This window comes from Monodelphis domestica, chromosome 6 (genome assembly GCF_027887165.1).
Source record: "Monodelphis domestica isolate mMonDom1 chromosome 6, mMonDom1.pri, whole genome shotgun sequence".
In the NCBI taxonomy this organism is placed as follows: Eukaryota; Metazoa; Chordata; class Mammalia; order Didelphimorphia; family Didelphidae; genus Monodelphis; species Monodelphis domestica.
This window is the reverse complement of record NC_077232.1, coordinates 73562653-73582831: the sequence shown is the minus strand read 5'-3', so window position 1 is coordinate 73582831 and position 20179 is coordinate 73562653. Positions and strand designations below refer to the sequence as shown.

Here is a 20179-nt window from a genome sequence, read left to right as displayed (position 1 = left end):
TGGCTTGCCCCAGGCCATCTAGAATGGTACAGAAATTAGAGGTATCAGGTCCCCACAGCTGGGGGTCTGAACAAGAGAGAAAAGCAATGGGGGCTGAGGGGGAGGAGGGAAGTCTGAGGACATCAGGGACTGAGTTTCCTCTCTCTCTCTCTCTCTCTCTCTCTCTCTCTCTCTCTCTCTCTCTCTCTCTCTCTCTCTCTCTCTCTCTCTTGCGTTCTAGGTCCTAATCCTAATGTCTCCTCCCTCTCCATTCTTCCATACCGAAGGAGCCTAAAACCCTCGTTGGTCTGTTGCCCACAAACCAGTTCTTTGTCAGTAAGAATGCTTGTGTCGGGCTCCCTCCAGCCATGTTCTTTGCTCTCTGAGGAATACAAGAGGTACCTGGAGGCTCATGTGAGGGGCAGACAGGGAATGTGCAGAATGGCCTCTCCTGCCCACTGCCCACCCCTCCACTCCCCAAGTCTCTGATAGCAATGAAAGGTGAGGGAGCCCTGGATATGTGGACACCTCTGACTGAGAATTACAATCTTGTGGGGGGGCCATGACTTCTCAGCTTCCACACAAAGTTCCACAGTACAAGGGATCGAGCTCTCTGAACATGGAGCCAAGAGCCTGAGGTACCAGGCTTGACTCTGGTACTTGACCCCTACGTTTTCCAAATAGCAGCTTGCTTTCCTCTAAAAAGGGGGTAATACCCCCTGTGCTACCTGCCTCTCAGGGATCAATTCCAAGAAGAGGCCTCTGTTGTTGCTTTTGGAGCAGCTTCTCTGGGGCCTCTTCCAGCTCCCCGAAAGGCTCCCGTCACTGAGTGGGAGCCACACCTGCCTATCCCACCCCACCTCCCCAACCTCATCCCAGATACAGGGGCCTGGACACTGCTTCAGTCTCTTTAATTTGTGAGGTGTTCTACCATCACACTCTTGCCTCACTGTCCAGAAAAGTCAGGGGTCCAAGCAGGGCAGGCCTCCAGAGTTAGGCTGGGATTTGGGCAGGAGTCTCTGGGGTAAGGGTGATGAGGGAATTGCTGGCCTGAGCAAGTTCGGAGATGGACACCCGTCCTCGCTGGCGGATGAAGTGGGCCACAGCTGCCATCTCCTCCGGTGTGATATAGATGAACTTGCCACGGTCATCAATCACACCTGAAGAGACAAAAATGTTAAGTATACATGGGCCTCTATGCTCCTTTGGCCACTAATGTCCCTATCCTCAGGAATGCATTTCCACTATTAAGATCCTCTCTCTTTCCTCAACTTTAGTCAACTCCCACCCCACCAACCTTCCAGTAGCCTTCACCAATAGAGCCTGCCTTCCAGGCCCATCCTCTCTTCAACTCTTGCTAATACTTCCTCAATTTACCTGTCACCTCTGAGTGTGGGCACATGTTTGCTGGATAGGGTCCTCTGGCCAGGAACCCTTCCTTCCAAGAGGCTAATAAACAGGGTCCTGGACAGAATGGTGAGGCCACAAACCTCACGATGGGGGGCTGAAGAACTTGGATTTGAAACATGCCAGCATGGTACCTCCCCTTTCCTCACCTGTCAGAGTGCCATCAGCCAGCAGGTCCTGCACTCGGTTAATAGCATCCTATGGTGGGAAAGGAAAACTATCCTTAGCAGGGAGCCAGGAAAAGCCAACCCTCCTAGTAAGATGTCCTTCAGACTCTAAATTCCCTGGAGATTCTGCTTGAAAGTGGGAGAAGAATTTCATTCTTCCAACCCTCCCTCTTAGGATCTCATCTGGCAAGAATTTTTTCTCCCTAATCCCCCTGCTTTGGTGTGTCTGGACATCCCCATTCTATATCCTAGGGGAGATGGTGGGGAGGTGCTGTCTCCCAGGCACTGAACAGTGGGAGGCTTTGGCAAGGGACTAGTACCACAGGGAGGAGTGTTGTCACGGTAACTGGTTTGGGCAGCTTTGGCTGGGGGCTGTTTGGCTGTTTCTTTCTTGTCCCTCCTTCCCTACTGGGGTCTTAGGCCCCTAGTTTGAGGAGATCCAAATCTGGATCTTGGGCCAATCTATAACCACCACTCTGCTCTCTACCTGGGTTCGAAGGCCAACGTGGGATGCTAGGTCCTCCAAGAGCACAACTTTTGCTTGCTGTAAAGACAGGAGAGAAGAGAGCCATGAATATCCCCAGTTCAAGTCCCACAGCACAAGGTTATTCCTGGATCCATTTTATACATATACATGTAGAGTTCTTAACATAATCACTTATGGCCTAGGCCCTGCCTTCGGGAACTTCCATACAGGAAAGAAGTGGTAAACTGGGGAAAAGTAATCATTGACATGCCAATCCATATGGACCCCTAAGCCCATCTGCTGATGTTCTTTCTCTCATCCCTCTCTTTCGTGTCTCTCGTTGTCTCAGCTAATCTTCTCTCTCTTTCTCTTGCTGTCGTTTATTTAAGAGGAAGCCAGACATAAGCAAAGGCCCTATCCTCAGGTTCTACCATTCTAAAAAATCTAAATCCATGCACATGGACAGCATTCATGCACTCAACAAATATTTCTTAAGGGTCAGAGATATAATTTTAGATGAGACATAGCTCCTGCAATCATGAAGGGAAAGGTGGGGGAAGAGACAGACAGACAGACAGACAGAGGGAGGAAGGGAAGGAGGGAGGGAGAGAGAATGAGTGTGTGATACATATATATAGGGGATAAACACAGATATCCCTAATAGAAAATATCACATGATAAGTACATCAGAAACATACAAACCAAGTGTTCTGTAAGGCAAGAGACATTTCATGTAGAACCCTGGAAATATTTCTATTATGTTTTTTGTTAAGTTCAGATTTTTTAAAAAAATTCTAATGTTATATAAAGTCTGAGGGGGAAGGCTGTTACTGATGGGAGGTCAGGGAAGGCTTCGTGGAGGAGGTCTATTTGGAGTTAAACTAGAACACAAATATGAGACCAAGATTTGAGGGGAAAAAGCTGGAGGAAAAAATTATTTTAAGATGATGGGAGGGAGAATATTACCAAAGGCAACTTTTTGAGTCTCAAGAAATGGAGATAGAGAAATACTGCTCTTTAGTCAGAAAACGAAAGGTAAAGACAAATCAGTGCTATTCTGGGTGGGAATGGCCCAACAGGACCCCTGGAATCAGTAAGTCGTAGATTCCAGCTTCCAGATCTCACTTCATGACTACAGCAGGCTTCCTGAGGGCAAGGCTTGGCTCTCACACTCCGGTCTCTCCAAGCTCCTCAGCTCCTCCGTGCAGTATTGGGACCTGAAACTTGTCTCCTCTGAAGATTAGCCAAGGCCTGGGTGGTCTACATTAATATGTATGAATCGCTCTTATTTCCTTTATCACTTGCCATAGAGAAAGTACAAACTTCTAGTTGTACGAGGCTGTGCCAGGAGGGCAGAGGAGCCTGAGATATTGATGGCATCCAGGAAAAAAAAGGTAGGCAGAGCCTTGTCCTGGGGTCCCCTGCACCTTCAGGGACAGCCCCATGAGACAGGATGACTGTTCCCCAAGGGCAGCAGCTTCAATGCTGTCTCACCAGACTGAGAACTAGACATGAAACAGCATATACTCCCCACCTTCCCTACATGGGTACAAACCACCAGCCATCCTCGTCCCAGGAAATGGCCTAAGTGAAGAAAACCTAGAGCTGGGGTCAACGAATACGGGTTTGACTTCTATGTCTGCTACTTGTACCTGTGTGACCTTATACAAGCCCCTTCCCTTCCCTAGGCGAGTTCCTTTGTCTGTAAATAAGGTGCTAGAGAGCAGAAGGTCTCTAAAGTCCAGGGAAGCCCCAAATATCTGAGTGGCCTTGAGGACTGGGCTGAAAATGGGAACAGGGCACACAAAGACGGGAAGACACTTCAGAAGACCTTAAAGGAGGGGTACCCAGGAAGGTGAGTGTGCTAGGACGGGTCCTCCCCGAGAGTAGGGCCATGTGAAAGAGGCACCCTCTTACAGGACTGACACAGAAGGCTCTTCTTAGGATATCATAGGGTGGGAAGCTGTTGGAGACTTACCCAGAAGGAAGCTCGGGGATTCAAGGAGAGCTTATGAGCTCTCCTCTAAAAAACCTAAGAAGGCTTCCTGGAAGCAAGGGAACATCAGACTTCAGGAAATTAGGGGACGGGGAAGAATCCTTTTGCAAATGCCGGAGTTGCAAAGGGTTTGAATCTTGTTCTTGTGGAGAGGAGGGAAGGAGGAAGCCTCAGAATGGCCTTCAAGGAAGGCGCTGTACTCCCATCAGTGCACATGCCCTACTGAGTATCAAGAGTAATCCCTGTCCTTTCCCCTACTGTTCACAGACTGAGAAGCTTTTGGTGGCACAGGCCTCTCTGAGAGTCTGGCGAATCTCACTGACCCCTTCTCAGAATCATGTTTTTGAATTCACAAAATAAAATACATAGGACAATACCAAGGAGGTCAATAAAATGGAAATATAGGGGCACATATAAAGGCACATGAAATATATAGGCGGCACAGTGGATAGAGAGCCGAGCCTAAGAGACAGGAGGTCCTAGGTTTGCATCTGGCCTCGGGCCCCTGCTAGTTGTGTGACCCTGGGCAAGTCACTTAGCCCCAATCATGCATCCCTCGTCCTTTTGTCTTAGAGTTCATACTAAGGAAGTAATGGTTTTTAAAAAATTATATAGTTGTCAAAATATTAAGAGAGACAAGCTGAAGGTGAGAACCTGTTGGAGTATTACTGGATTTAGAACAGAAGGGACCCTCGAGATTATACAATGAAAATCCAGTTTTATAAATAGGAAAACTGAGGACCAGAGAAGGAAAATGATTTCCTCAAGTTTATCCAGGAAGAGAGCAGCAGTTAGAATCTGAACCCAGGTCTCCTGCCTCCAGTATGTGTCTTTTCTCTGCTTGAGCCAACATCACAGTGGGCTGTCCTTCAGACCCCTTCCTGAATCAAACCACCTGTCAGTTATTGTGGGGGAGCAGGCTTGCTCACCACTCACTCACTGCTCAATGGGCTTCCTTGATTGCCTGGGGCGTGGGCTGAGACTCCCAGGGGCTGCAAGCTGGAAGCTTATGCAATGCCTTGCTTCAGCGCCACCCCCTGCTCCCTCTGCACTCACTCCCACAGCTCTTGCTGATGCTTCAGCCTCCCCCACTTTAAAGCTGTACCTGAAAACTTCCCCTCTCCCTTCTGGGAGTGGGGCGAAGTGAGGAAGGAGTCTGGCAGCAAAGGCGCCCCATCCCTTGCAATCTACACGAATGTTTCAGGTGCCACAAGGTGGTGCCCCAGAAGGAAGGGCCCAGGAGGCTGAGGGGACTGTGTGGACAGATCTCCAACTCAACTTGCATCCCAGCCAGCAGCAGTGTCCAATTCTCCCCTCTCTGGACACCCCAAGAAGCAGATTTCTCCCCCTCAGGCCACAGGATCCCCCCAAACAAGCCATACATCCCCCTTGGGGACTCCGTCCCTAATAGCCCAGGAGTCATCCAAAGACAGGTCACGCCTCCTTTCTCGTTTACTATCTTTAAGCACAAGTACCCAGGGTAAGGGATACTTTGTTTTGGATGGTCCTCTGGGTCTAATGGAGGGGACAGAGAACACAACCTCCAGACTTAAGCAAAAGAATAGAATGTCAGCCTCAGACTAAGGATCTGGAAAGCAGAGGAGCTTCTGAGAGACAGACAAGCCTATGTATAAACGGGTGCATGACTGGGCCTGTGTGCCCATAGATGTCTCTGGGTGTCCTAAGGCTTTTACTGCTTCGTACTTGTACTGTGTTCCACTGTGAAGACAGGCAGCTCGGTGGCACAGAAGATCGAGCACTGAATCTGGAGTTAGAAAAGACTCCTCTTTCCAAGTTCGAACCCAGCCTCAGACATTTCCTGGCTCTGTGACCCTGTGACCAAGTCACTTAACCCTGTTTGCCTCAGATTCCTCATCTATAAAATGACCAGGAGAAGGAAATGGCAAACTACTGCAATATCTTTGCCAAGAAAAATCCCAAATGGGGCCACAAAGAGTCAGACAAGACCAAAAATGGTGGAAAAACATATGGTGGGGAAGTGTGGGTGGGAGAAGTAGGCGGACACCCTCTCTCCCTCTCTGTCTGTCTCTTCCTCTCTCCTTTTTTTTCTCTTTCTCTGTCTCCCCCTCCTCTCTTTCTCTCTCCTTCCCTCTCTCTCTCTGTCCCCCCATCTCTCTCTCCCCCTCCCTCCCTTTCCCCTACCTTCTCTTTGTCTCTTTTTTTCTCTCTCCTCTGGCTCTCTCCCTCTCCCCTCCCTTCCTTCCTCTCCCTCTTTCTTCCCCCCCCCCCCCTTACTTCTTTCTCTGTCTCTGAGATCAATACCCCAATAGATAAAGCTTTTTACCTTAATGTAACTGATGAACTCAGTCAGGAAGCTTCGAGACTGTGGATGACAAAGACATGGGGGTTAATGCAGGCTGGGCAGGGGTTGGGGGGTTCCTGAGGAGGCTCCACCCGATTTACTTGTGGCTGTGCAAAGGGCTGGAGAAGATGGATTGGGGCAAGGAGGGTGGAGTTGGGGCTCTCTGTTGGAAGGGGCCAACTCGGCAGAAATTATGGTCCAGACTGTTGAACAGCATGAAATGGGATCTGGGGAAAGACACACCAAATACTGGCTCCTGGACCCCTGAAGGATCTCTTCCCATTTGAGCTGGAAGGGCCCTTGACATTGAATCCATTCTCAATCCCTCCCTGAATGGGAGTCCCCTGTTAGATGGCCACGATGTGAGGTGATCTGCCCTCGAATGACGGGGAACTCACTCTCTCATAAGACAACTGATTCCAGGCACAGAACTCTGAACATAAGGCAGACATTTCCCCCCACCCCCCACCCCACGGATCCCACAAGGGTCCTGATCAGACTGGCACCCAGAGCAGCCTGGGGAGGGCAGCCCCTTGGGGAGTTCCAGGCAGGTTCATCAGCGCCACAGAGGCACCACAGGCGCCTGGAAACAGCCGTGCCCTGCCCCCTCTCTCCCATCTGTTGGCTTGCTGTATGAGCGGGTGGCAAAACCAGAGCCTGGCTCTGAAGGCAGGAAGGACAGGAGGCAGGGAGGAGGCGACAGGGGACAAAGGGGCGTCTGCAGCTCTGCCCTCTGCAAGGCTTCATTTACACCCCTCAAACAGGGACCCTGTGTCCTGGCTCCTGGGGCGGCTGGGGGGGAAGCTGACTCCTGAGGACCCAATTCCCGTCTCGGACAGTTCGGGCACCTGCTGACAACCACAGAGCTCCAGGCCCAACCTGTGGACCCCCGATACCTGCTCCTCTGTCATGGTCTCTGCTTCACCCTCTTCCTCCACCACGAAGGCCTCTTTCAGTTTCAGGTACTCCTCATGCTCACGCTGCTCCTGCTCTTCCCGGGCCTTCCTCTCCGCTTCTTCCTGTTGACAGAAACCCAGGGTTTGGCTTCCTGCCTCTGGGCTCCCCTGTGCCCCCTACGGGTGCAGGTCCAAGCCCCCTCACATTTGTGTGAGAGTGGAAAGGAAGGATCTCCTCCAGGAGGCAGGCCTGGCCTCTCCTCTGGGGAGGTCCTTGCTCCCCCTCCTGCCCATCTCAGATTCTTCTTCTTCACCAACATCCCTAATGGATGAGACAAGCCCTCTCCAATTTGGTTACCCTCTCCAACACAGAGGCCAGCCCTATCTCTCAGGTCATGGCTCTCCCAACCTGCCCCATCCCTCCCAATACTCATACATGAGTTCCTTCAAGAAAGAGGGTCCCCGGGGCAGCTGGGTAGCTCAGTGAATTGAGAGCCAGGCCTAGAAATGGGAGGACCTGGGCTCAGATCTAGCCACAGAAACTTCCTATCTGTGTGACCCTGGGCAAGTCACTTAACCCCCATTGCCTAGCCCTTACCACTCTTCTGCCTTGGAGCCAATACACAGTATTGACTCCAAGATGGAGGAAGGTAAGGGTTTAAAAAAAGAAAGAAAGAGGGTCCCCACATCCCTTATCACCCAGGACATGGTTTTTCCATCAGCATTAAGCCTGAGTCCACAGGGTCAAAATTTATATACTTCTTTTAGATGAGTAATGAGAATATTCAGGCTATTATAGGATTCAGAGTTGGGAAGGGCATTAAGAAGAGCCTTAGTTCATTCCCTTTCATTGTTTACAGATGAGGAAACGGAGGCTCGGAGAGGCTTTCCCATGGCTGCCCAGCCGGTACAGAACAGCTTCTAAATCAAACCCACAGATCCTAGGCTTATGATCTGTTCTGAAACTTAAGTTGAGATTCACAGCTCTGGTCAGTTCTCTTCTCAATGAATATTCCCTCTGGAGACAAAGGCCCTGCTTGATACCTGGGCATTCCCTGAGAGCACAAGGCAGCTCTCTCTCTCTTCCTGCTCCTTCTGTGGTCTGAGAGGGCAAGCTTAGCCTCGGTGACTCAGCATGGCCCCACTGCCACTAAAGGGACAAGTCAAAACACACAGCCTACAGCTGAAAGAGAAGAGACAGAAAGCACCACCTCCACGTATACAGAAATCTCCCACTCCTCAGAACCTCCCCTGCCCCCAATCTTATCTCCAGATAGCTCTTTCTCCAAGAGGAGGGGAGCCTGCCTGGCTGGGCATGATGAGCCAGACTCTGCTGGGGAGGATGCCTGCCACCCCTTCATCCAATGAACACAGCCTGAAGAGATTCTCTCCAGCCACCTGCTTGGCCAAAACCATACCAGGTACTTTGGGAAAACCAGTGAATGATTTTTTGACTCCTTTCAGCCCTTTCCCACTATGACAGCACCCTAATTTGGGGCCTCTCTCCTCCTTGCCCTCTGTGCCAGCCTTGTTCCTATTCCTCCTGCTTCTAGACTACCATGTCCAGATTATTAATATATCAATTCAGACTGCCTCAAGTACACAATCGCATTTCCCCTTAAAGTGGAGCTCCCTGAGGCCAGGTGGCTCTGTCTCCATCTCCAGGCCAAGAGTGATCAGAACCATCACCAAGGGGCAAGGCCTCACCCTGGGTGTTCCTGGGGCTGCTTGTCACCAGCTCTGTCACAGACATCAAAAGGAAGAAAGCATCCTCAATTTAACAAGCAGCTACAGACACTGCTCAGCCCACGTCTTCTAAGCTCTGAAGAGCCTTTGAGTCTCTCTGTCTTCCTCCCCTCATGACTAATCACTCATTGTATAACCTTTAGCAAGGAGCCCTCCCTGGCGTGGTAGGTGGGCAGACGTGGGCTGTCGCTGTACACAAGGGACGCAACCCATTCCCTCCTGCCTCCTGCCCTTCCCCAAACGACTCTCTGGGATTCAAGATAGGGCAAGAAGGCTCCAAACCAAAATAATGAGTGTAGAGAGGATGGAAACCAGTCTCTCACATGCAACAAACTTAAATCTAGCTCACCTTCCCCTAAAAACTAGCTTTTCCTATAGAACTCCCTGTTTCTGTCAATGGCAGCACCACAACCCTGGCCACCAAGGTTCAAGACCTCAGTCACCCCAGGCTTCTCACTTCCAATATAGCCGAATACCAAATGTGGCCCATTTTTGGGGACATCTCTCAGATTCTCCTCTTCTGTTCTCCTCTGGCCTCCACTCTAACTTACGACTTGATTCCATTCAACTAGCATTTACTTATTGAGAGGCTGTCCTGTTCACTGTGCTAGGCAGTAGGGGACACAAAGACAAAAGCAACAGGTCTTGTCCTCAAGGAGCTTATATTCCACTATAGGGAAATAAATGCATGTACATAGATAATTCGAGGGTACAAGGTAAAGGCAAAATAATTTTGGGGATTAGGATGGAGGACAATAACACCTAATAGAATGGAAAAAGTCTTCTTGTGGCACAAGAGCTGAGCCTGAAAGGGAGTTAGAGAAGGCAAGAGAGGACTCCATGAAGGTGGGACAACTTGTGCAAAGGGGCAAGGTGGGAGCTATGGACAACAAACCCTCCCAGAAGTCAGGCTGGCTAGACTCTAGAGCACATGAGGAGTGTTCATTTATTAAATGCCTTCATGTGAATGAGGGCTCTGCTAGGGGTCAGAGTCAGAGAGACCAAACAAAGGAGACCTATGCTTTACAGTTGGCCTCTTCCTCGGATCCCTTGAAGAAGGCAGCTACAGACACTGCTCAGCCCAAGTCTTCCAAGCTCTGAAGAGCCTTTGAGTCTCTTTTGAGACTCTTCTTTGAGTCTGCCTTTGTCTTGTTTCTACTTCTGTCTCAAACATCAGGCTAAGCGAATGATCTACCCTGATGCTTAATCAAGGCCCTGAGATTCTTAGCTATGGTCAATTCTCTTCTCAATGAACATTCCCTCTGGAGAAAAAGACCCTGCTTGCATAAGGTAGCTTGTTCCCTCTTCCTCCCTTAGTTGTCTCTCTAATGCATAGTGTTTTGGGCTCTCAAGTCTACTATGCCCCTCCACTGACTTCAAGAAAAACTCCAAACTCTTTACTCTGGTATTCAAGGCTCCATTGGCACACTGCCATCTACCTCCCCAGACTTCTTCAACATCACTCTTTCATGCACTATGTTCCAATCAAACCAGCCTACCTGTGTGAAGGATACCACTTCTCATCCCTACTAGCTAAAATCCTCTCTGTTCTAATCTATCAACATTAACTGGGCCAGATCATAAACTGTTCTGCAAAGTAATAATCATTCAAACAATTTGGTACTGCTTGAAAAATGGAGAGGGTGATCAAGGGCACAGATATGGTATGCAACATAAAATAAAACAGCAACATAGTATTTGATAAACTCAAAGACCATAGTTATAAGGAAAAGGACTCACCATAAGACAAAAACCACTAAGAGTAGATAGCAACAGTATGACAGAAATTAGGTTTAGACCAGAACCTCATATTATACACCAAGATAAAATTAAAATAAGTAAATGACCTGGTCATGTAATAAATTAGAGGGGCAGCTTTTGAATCTATGAATAGAAGAATCCATAAAAGGATATGAACACACGGTTTTCAAAGAAAGAAATCCAAAATACTACAAATCAATAATAACTATAAAAGGCAAATTAAAACAACTTTGGAATTCTACCTCACACTCATCTAATTGGCAAAATCAAGAAGAGGAAAATGACAAATGCTGAATGGGGTTTAGGAAAACAGGAACATAAATTCATTGTTAGTGGAGCTAAGAACTGATTCAGCTATTCTGGAAAGCAATTTGGGCTTATGCCCCCAATGTTATTAAACTGTATGTACCCTTTGACTCAGTGATACCTACTATTGGATCTAAGCTATAAAGAGATCAAGCAGGGAGAAAAAAGGAGCCATATACACAAAAATATTCACAGCAGCTCATTTTCTGGTAGTTGAGAATTTTAAAATATGTTGCCCTCCTATCAGGGAATGGTTTAACAAATTATGGTATGTGAATGAAATGGAATAGTATTGGGTTGTAAAAAATGACAAAAAGGGCAATTTCAGAGGAAACTGGGAAGACTGTCTATAAACTGATGCAAAGCAGTGTTCAGAATTAGAAAAGCGATGTATAAAAATATTATTTAAAAAAAAACACAATTTTGAAGGACTACAGAAATCTAAATAATGTAATGATAATCATGAGTCCAAAAGACTGAAGAGGAAATTCTCACCTCCTGCCAGAGAGGTATCAAGCTTAAAATGCAGAGACAAAAATTTTCAGGCATGGCCACTATGGGGATTTACTAGACACATGCATGGTTGTGATGTGGCCTTTCTCTTTTTTCTTCTCTTTTTATCTTTCTTTTCCTTCTTTCTGCTCAGTGTGGAGGGGAAAGCGGATTATAAAATAGTTTTTTAAATTTACTAGAGAAAACGAATCCTCCTCCCATCCTTCAAGGTCCAATTAAAATGCCACCTCTTCCATAAAGCCTTGTCCAGTCTCCATAGCCAAAGTGAGATCTTCCTCCTCTAAACTCTTAGAAGACTCTGTATGCCTTATAACATCAACTACATTCCATCTAGTTTCACAGCAACAGATGTTTTGTGTTCTAACCCTTGCTGCTAAAATATGAGGTGGGTAAGAGATCGTTTCTTATTCATCTCTGGCTCAACCAAACCTGGGAGAATGGAGTTCTAGTTAAAGTTTTACTACTTACTAGTCATATAATCTTGGCCACAGCAGTTTCAGAACCATAGAATTTGAGGGAAGCCCAGAGGCCAACAAATCCAGAAGCGGTCATTTAGCACTTGAACCTCAGGAGTTCTCTAGCTTCCTCTTCCTGAGAGGGTCACAGGTGGAGGTCATGTGGGTGTGAGTATTATGTATCTTATGGGGGCTAGGCAGGGGAATGCCCTACATCTCACCTTCCTTTCCTCTTCTAGACGGTGTCGCTCATCCTCTTTCTTTCGTTCCTCCTCCCGCTTGGATTCCAGACGCCGCCGCTCCTCACGCTCAGCTTCTTCTGCCTGAGGAGAGAAAGCACTATGCACTTTGGTTTCCAATACTCAGCCTACCACAACCCCAGCAGGATGGGCCAGGACCCTGGGCCCACTCCCCATGTGGGAAGGTCAAAGCCCAACTTGTATATATCCAACCACAGGGAAAAGGAAGGAAGGAAAGTTGGCGTCAGAGAAGAAATGCCAACAGGGAGACATGAGTTGGGTTCAGCCTTCTCTCTGGTCTTGGTCCCCTCCTCCCACAGCTGTATGCTGCTCACCTCTCGCTGGGCTTTCCTCGCCTGCTTCTCTTCCAGCTTCCTCTGTTTCTTGGCTCCAATTTTTCCTGATGGCTGAATTTCTGCAGGTTCATCACCACTTTCTTCTTCTTGGGCTAGATGTGGTCAGAGGAAGATATGGGAGCCCACAGAAGAAAGTGTTTAGGCAAGGGGTATGGGCAGGTTTTTGCCTGCAGCAGTTCTTGGACCCTGGGCCCTGCCTTCACTAGCATCTTTACCAAGAAAACGCCATGGCAATGGGTTCGAATCAATAACACATGTGATACCCAGTGGAATCACGCATCCGCTATGGGGGGGAGGAAAAGAAAATGATCTTTGTCTCTATTGAATAATGCTTGGAAATGATCAAATAAAATATTATTTAAAGAAAAAAAAAAAGAAAACGCCATGGACAATAGTCCATCGGGTCATGTAGAACAAGATATGACTGAACAACAAATCCTCCTAAAGCTCTGCCCTGCTTAACAATCTCCCTTGGCTTCCCATTGCTTCCCAAAGTAAGTATAATTTCCTGATCCTGGCTGTTAAGGCCTTTCATAATCTGGTGCCAATGTATCGTCCCAGGCTATCTCCCACTACTCCTTTTGCTATACTCCATGGCTTCTGGACTACTCTTCTTCCAGTTCTTGTCTTGGCCAGTCCTGTCTCACTAACAGCTACTCCCTGATTCTGGGCCTTGACCTGGCCACTCCCCACCCCTCATTAGCCCCTTCCGGGGTAGAATGGATATCAAAATGACTGGAGATCTCTCAAAACATTTGACCTGGCAGGGGCCTGGCCTATGCCTCTCTGCTTCTGGGCTCTTTCTTCTTTTGTCCCTGAAAGGTGTCCATCCTGGCCTCCCCTGAGCTCCAGGCTCCGTCTCTTGTCCCTGACTGGCTGTTACCTGAAACACATATGAGTCTCCTACATATTACTCTCCTCTCCAGTCCTGTAGCTGCTCTCATATTAGTTTTTCTGTACCAAGTAGGCTAGTGGGTTCCCCTCTCCGAGTGATCCTACATCACCCAATCTCTGAACTGCTGCCTCAGAGATAGCTCTAAGCAGGCAGACAACAAACATTTACTGAGTGTCTCCTGTGTGCCCCGGGACAATGTGCAAAGCACTGGCACATCCATCACCTTCTATTACTTCCTCAACCTCCTCTTCAGCCCGCTGGGCCCGGCGTTGGGCCTGGAGCCTGCTTCCCATGTCTCGCCGGCGCCGGGGCCTCCCTTCAGCCCTCTCGTGCTCATGTCCCAGAAGCGGGGGCCGTGGCCCCCCGGCCCCTGAAGCCGCAGCCTCCACATTTCTTTGATGCTCTTGATCAGCTGTGGGAAGAAGAGAGATCTCAGTGCACCCTTGCTAACTCAAGCACCACATGCAGCAGCTTTCCTGAGGTTGGCTCATGCCCAGTACAGAGGAGGGCTCCAGGGACACAGTGTCCACACACCTCTCCCCCTTCCTTTCCCCTCCAACCCTCCCCTCCCCACCAGCATCTTGGCTCTTACAACATCTCAATACCCTCCTACTCATAGGATCAAATCAGGATTCCTGATCCTGCCATTCAAGGCCAACCTGGGTCCCTTCCTTTTGGGCCTCATCTCATGGTTCTCTTCTGCCAAGATCCTCTCCTCCCTGTTTCCCCAGAACATCATGCATGTGCCCACCTAGACTCTCTCTCCTTTCCTGCTGATGATTCACAAAGGCCCAGATTATGCCCTCTCTCCTCCAATAATCCTACCCCACCTATCCAGCTTCACGTGGGACTTCTCCCTGCTAGAAGCCCCCAGGGTACCTTTGATCTGAGCAACCAAGCCAAGGAATATGGTCTCTGATTGTTTTCTTGGCATTTTAGGTGCACGAGACCCTGGAACTACCAGTTGTCTCCCCTGAGCACTGGCTTCAGTGAATGTGTGCTCAGTCATATGGAAAACAGGAACATGGACCTGTGTCCCATCCTCTCAGGGAGAGCCAGTTTGTAGGGCGTATCTCCAACACAACCACACGTGGCTCTTCCTCACTACAGCCCCATGTGGCACAACTTCCTCCCTCCAGGGCCTATGAAGGCTGTACTAGGTCTGAGCCCTCAGAACCTGAGGAGGTAACCCAGCGTTCCCACTCTTTAGAACACTTCAACACAGTCATCGCCCCAGTTCAGGCCCTCATGTCCTCCTGCCTGGGCTACTGTAATGGCCTCTTCATCAGTTTCCGGGTCTCAAGTTTCTCTCCTCTCTGATCCAATCCATCTTTTCCACAACTGCCAAAGTAATTTTCCTAAAGCTTAGGTTTGACCATGTTACACCACTCCCCTAACTCCAGGGGTTCTTGATTACCCCTGGGAACAAATATAAATTCCTCTGCTTGGCATAGAAAGTCTTTCCCAGTGGGTAGCTTGCTGGTTCAGTGGATAGAGTGCCAGGCCCAGCAAGAGGAAGTCCTGCATTCAAATCTGACCTCAAATATTTGCTAGTATATGACTCTGGGCAAGTCCTCATTGCCCAGCCCTTACAACTCGTTTGCCTTGGAACCAAAACACATATTAATTCCAAGAGGAGAAGATTTAAAAAAAATTTTTTAAATAAAGTCTTTTCGAACAGGCTCCTTTCCACCTGTCCATCCCCATTCTATGATACAATTCTTCCTCTACTTTATGGCCCAACCAAACTGGCCTTCTTGCTATTCCTCACAATCATACACATTCAACTCAAATATCCAAATGTTAATAGGAAATGAAGATCCAACATCGTCAATTATGCAGAGCCATGTGAAGGAAGAGAATTGAATAGATTGATACTAACAATTTTTTGCTATGATGAAATCTGAGACAATTCATTTTTGTAATGTACCTGCTAACTATAGTCTTGAAGAAACACAAGGCCTGCTGAAAAGTTGTCCTATTGTTCCACTGTCATACTGTGTCTCTTTTGATGAGAAAGTGCTATTTTTTAAACTTCCAACTTCCATCTTAGAATAAAAAACTGTGTACTGGTTCCAAGGCAGAAGAGCAGTAAGGGCTAGGCAATGGGAGGGGTTGGTTAAGTGACTTGACCAGGGTCACCCAAACTAGGAAGTATCTGAGGTCACAATTAAATTCAGGCCCTCCTATTTCTAGGCCTGGGTCTCCATCCACTGAGCCACACAGCTGCCCCTATCTGCTTTTCTTTTGACAGCTGACCCCAGTCCTAATTCTGCACCAGGTTGAGAGTTGATGGCCTTCCTGAGCACTCCCTCGGCCTCACACACAGGCTGCTTAGAATTTCAGACTTTAAAAGTAATTTACAGAGGCAGCTCGGTGTTTCAGTGGAGAGAGAGCCAGGCTTAGAAACAAGAGGTCCTGAGTTCAAATGTGGCCTCAAACACTTCCCAGCTGTGTGACCCTGGGCAAGTCACCTAATCCAACTGCCTAGCCCTTACCATTCTTCTACTTTGGAACCAATTCTTAGTATCAATTCTAAGACTGAAGATGAGAGTTAAAAAAAAAAAAGTAACTTACAGATCTGGTTCCCACCTTTGAGGAGACTAAACAGACCACCCTAGAAAGGATAATTAGCTAACAGATAACCAATAAGTAACACAAATCAGGAAGGGATCTTCGAGTTTTAGGCAGGCCTCTTGCCATTCCTACCTGTCAGACCTCATATGTCTCTGGGCCTGTCTCCTAGGTGAATGGGAAGGAAAAGGGGTATGTACATGACAGGGTTCCACAAAAGGGGTAGAAGTGTTGGGTTAGTGTTGCTGTAGGTACAGAAGGCTATGGTGAAGCCATACTTAGGTAAGGGAGTCAAACTCAGATCACCAAGAAGCCTAATCCTGAAACAGGCCTGAGTGAAGAAGAGGAAAGGAGCAAGAAGGGGACCTGGCTGCCCCCACTCAGGCAATGCCAGTTGCAGTGTTATATAAATGTGAGATTCTGACTTTGCAGGAAGCCTTGCAGAGTGATTGCCACCCACTTCCAACCACTCTGGCTTTACTCACCTCCCTCAGTTCCCAGCCACCCCCAAGGCCCAAAATGAAGGCAGTAAAGTACACGGATCACTCCTTTAACAGAACACGGTGGAGAAATAAGGAAGTGGGCCTGCCAGCCAGAGGAGGATCTGAATCACAAAAGATGAGGAGTCCTAGGAAGGAAGTATAAGAAAGAAATGATCTCTGCAATGGACAATGATAGCTGTCAAAGGAAACCCATTGAAACCAGGTGCAATCATTTGCATGTGATGTAGAAGTTCCCGGGAGTGCGCACATATGTAAAAGGGGCAGGGAGCGGGAATTCTTTGTGTATTCAGAAGGAATCTATGTGTAACAAAATGGTCATTTATATCTATATAAAGCAGAGAGGGAGTGAAAAAGATAGAATAAGTGTGAAATTGTGCACAAGAAGGAAAAAAATACTTCTATGAATGTATGAGGGAAGGCAGGTAGGTAGTGCAGTAGATAGAACACTGGGCCTGGAATAGTCAGGTATTTGAGTTCAACTCTGAACTCAGATGCTTCCTGTGTGACCCTAGGCAAGCCAATTGATCCTGTTTGCTCATCTGTAAACTAAGTTGGAGAATGGCACACCATTCTAGTATCTTTGCCAAAAAAAAACAAAAACAAAAATAAATGGGGTCACAAAGAGTGAGACACAACTCAAATGACTAATATGAGGAAAAGAATAATGGTTTAATGATTTTTATATATATGTGTGTAAATAAAGGGATGGAAATTTGTGTATATGTGAGGATCGAAAGCTGAATGTCATGAAAGGAATTCGAATATATGTGTGTAAAAGGGAAAAAAGTAGTAGGCACATACTTTCCTATATTTGTTTTGGCCCTCATTCGCCAGCAGATTCCTGTGCCCTAGACATGGGACAATGATATGAATATCTTCAGGCTGCGGTTTGCTGTGGGGAGAGGGGAGGGAAGCCCCTACTAAGAGGTTTCACTTGGAAGAGGGGATTTATGAGAAAAGCATAGGAATAATAATTACAATAACATAGTCATAGGGATTTAGGATTTCCAAAAGTGCTTTATATAGAGGGTCACATTTAACTCATCAGGAAACAGACAGTAAAGAGCACAGTTGGCCAGGTAGTAGAGGAGATAGATATATGGTGCTAATTTCTGTATAGTTCTTGCCCTCATGAAACACAATCTAGTAGGGGGATAAGGAACAAACACAGGTAATAAAATACACAATGTTACATAGTACATTGGAGTTGCTAAACAAAGTGATATAAGTGGAAATGTCCTGTGGGGAGGAATAAGTTGTTATCAATTAGATCAAGAAGGTATTGACTTCGGCTTTAACAGATGGATGGTACAATAGGAAAAGATAGGAAGGAGGGCATTCCAGACATGTGGAATAAGCCAAAAAGTGAAATTACTTTACTGGAGCAAAGCCTTCCGGTTTGGTTTGAGGAGTTGAGTACAAAGAAGAAAATAACACAGCAAGGACAGAAAGAAAAGTTAATATCAGGGGGCATCCAGGTGGCTCAGTGGATTAAAAGCCAGGCCTAGTGACCAAAACTGGCTTCAGATACTTCCTAGCCATGTGACTGTGGCCAAATCACTTAACCCCTATTGCCTAGCCCTTGTTGCTCTTCTGCCTTGGGACCAATATACATTAGTAAGTCTAAGATAAAAGATTGGAGTTAAAAAAAAAAAAGAAGAAGAAAGTGAATACCAGGTTGTGAAGGGCCTTGAATGCTAGAACTTGGGAGTTACATAGTAATATGAAATTTTGAACAGGTGGAAGGACACATGGAAGTAATATGCAAGATGAACTGGTGGCAGGAAGACCTGTAAAGAGGTGAGTGGCAAGATCTGATCTAGAGTGGTGGCAGTAAAAATAGAGAAAAAGAAAGGTCAGAGATGTTGCAGAGATTAAAGACTTGAGAAATCTGAGAAGGTATGGTTACAGATCAACTTATGAAAACGTGAGATAGGTTGAATAGTGATGCATGCCATGGGGAAAAGCAGCTGAGTCAGAAACAAGGACAGTTCTAGGGTAGAAGCTGAGGTTGATGGATAGTTTGGAAGGCCAGTGGGCTGCCAGATTTGGTGCTAAACAACCGTGGAAAGGTGACAGTAGAGACAGAGGAAGGACTCCAGACACTTGGAGCTGTGCCCTAGCCCTGAGCAGATTATATCACCCGTTAAGGGGTCCTCGGTTTCCTGATCCTTAAAACAGGGGAGAGGAGAGGAGCATTTATACGTACTTAACAAGTGTTTCTGAATCTTGGCTATGAATTTGAGACCCACGTGCACAGAGTACACAGCGGGGCCTGTGCCACTGACCAGCTCTCAGCCAATCAGAGGGCAGAAAAAGCTAATGGGCGGAAAGTGCTCAGTCTCTAAGTCTTCCGGCCCGCCCCTCTCGTAGCCGGGAGTTGTAGTCTCTGCTTTGGCCGGACAGGAAATTCATCACAGCTACAGAGCCAGGAAACCTCGACGGCCCGAGAGAGCCAGCGAGCCTCAGAGAGAGACGAGCTGAGGGGAAATCTCACAGCCCTGGTGCTCTGGCGGTGTCTCCTACCTGCCGCCGCCTGTTCTCGGATGCGGGTCACAAAAATGATGAGAGCTACAAGCAACACCGCCGCCACCACATAGAGTACCGGGTCCATCATCCCGCCTCCTTCCCAGAAGCGCCCGCGTTAGGGGCGTGGTCCATTAACCCAGACTAGACCTCCGCCCCGTCTCACTGATAGGCTCTCCTCACACTATGCCTTACAGACTACAAAACATTACTCACGTGACTGAAGAGGACCTATCATAGAGTCCCTGCCTGCCAGTTCACCCGATTACCCCGCCTACCGGTTCCCAGATAGATTCTATCGCTAGACAATTCCTGTTCACTCTGGGCAAGGGCTCCGCCCCCTGGTGATTGACATTTTATCTTTTTCACTCCATTCCGTTGAAGGAAGAGAGCTCCCTGCTCCTTGTTTTAGCCAAGCCAGTTCCAGAACCTCCTTGCATAGGTCCTCCTTCCCCAGTGCTCTCAGGTCCTTCCTGGTGTCTTACCACACTCTCTCCTGTTGCTAGGCTTTTGACCCCCTGTGTTATGGTCAGGTCTCTCCCCAAGCCAAAGGTTCCTACTCTGGGATTTCCTCCTAGAGACTTTTGTGAAATCCTTCCCGGTATGTCTATGTGTCTAGGGTATCGATAGGGAAGGATTGGGTTACTACCTGGAGAAATTTGAGGATTGGCCATCAGATCCCAAGGGAGTTGATATAGAATCTCAGCCCTGGAAATATCAGAGATCTAGTCTGGACTGTATCTGATCATCAGCAAGTGGTCATTCAGTCCTTCCTTGAGGTTCTTCTCACTTGGGATAGCAATTAGGAAATTCTATCTCAACTCAGTTCAAATCTATATTTCTTGACTTATTATATACAATAATATTATACAATATTATATACAATATTCTCCAAGACAGTGATGACACAAACCATCCCTGTGATCCTGGGCAAAACACAGCCTCTCATCTCTCTAGGTAAGTCTTTTTTAAGTTGTAGAGAAAGTGCCAACCTATATAGGCAGGGTTCCCTTACCTGGAAGTTATACATACCAATAAAACTACACGTCTGGACTTTAACTCTAAAGCTAG

The 20179-nt window shown here is 47.5% G+C and overlaps 1 protein-coding gene across 1 annotated transcript; it reads right to left on the bottom strand.

The window, feature by feature from the left end:
* Positions 1 to 873: 873 nt before the first annotated feature.
* On the bottom strand, positions 874 to 19315 carry DDRGK1 (DDRGK domain containing 1). Its single transcript, XM_001366183.5, has 9 exons — positions 19109 to 19315; positions 13729 to 13917; positions 12590 to 12702; positions 12237 to 12338; positions 7235 to 7357; positions 6321 to 6359; positions 2041 to 2097; positions 1536 to 1584; positions 874 to 1139 (listed from the first exon to the last, which is right to left on the bottom strand). Exons 1-9 carry the CDS (start codon positions 19197 to 19199, stop codon positions 973 to 975), a joined length of 930 nt encoding a protein of 309 aa, XP_001366220.1. The 5' UTR covers positions 19200 to 19315; the 3' UTR covers positions 874 to 972.
* Between the last annotated feature and the right edge of the window lie 864 nt (positions 19316 to 20179).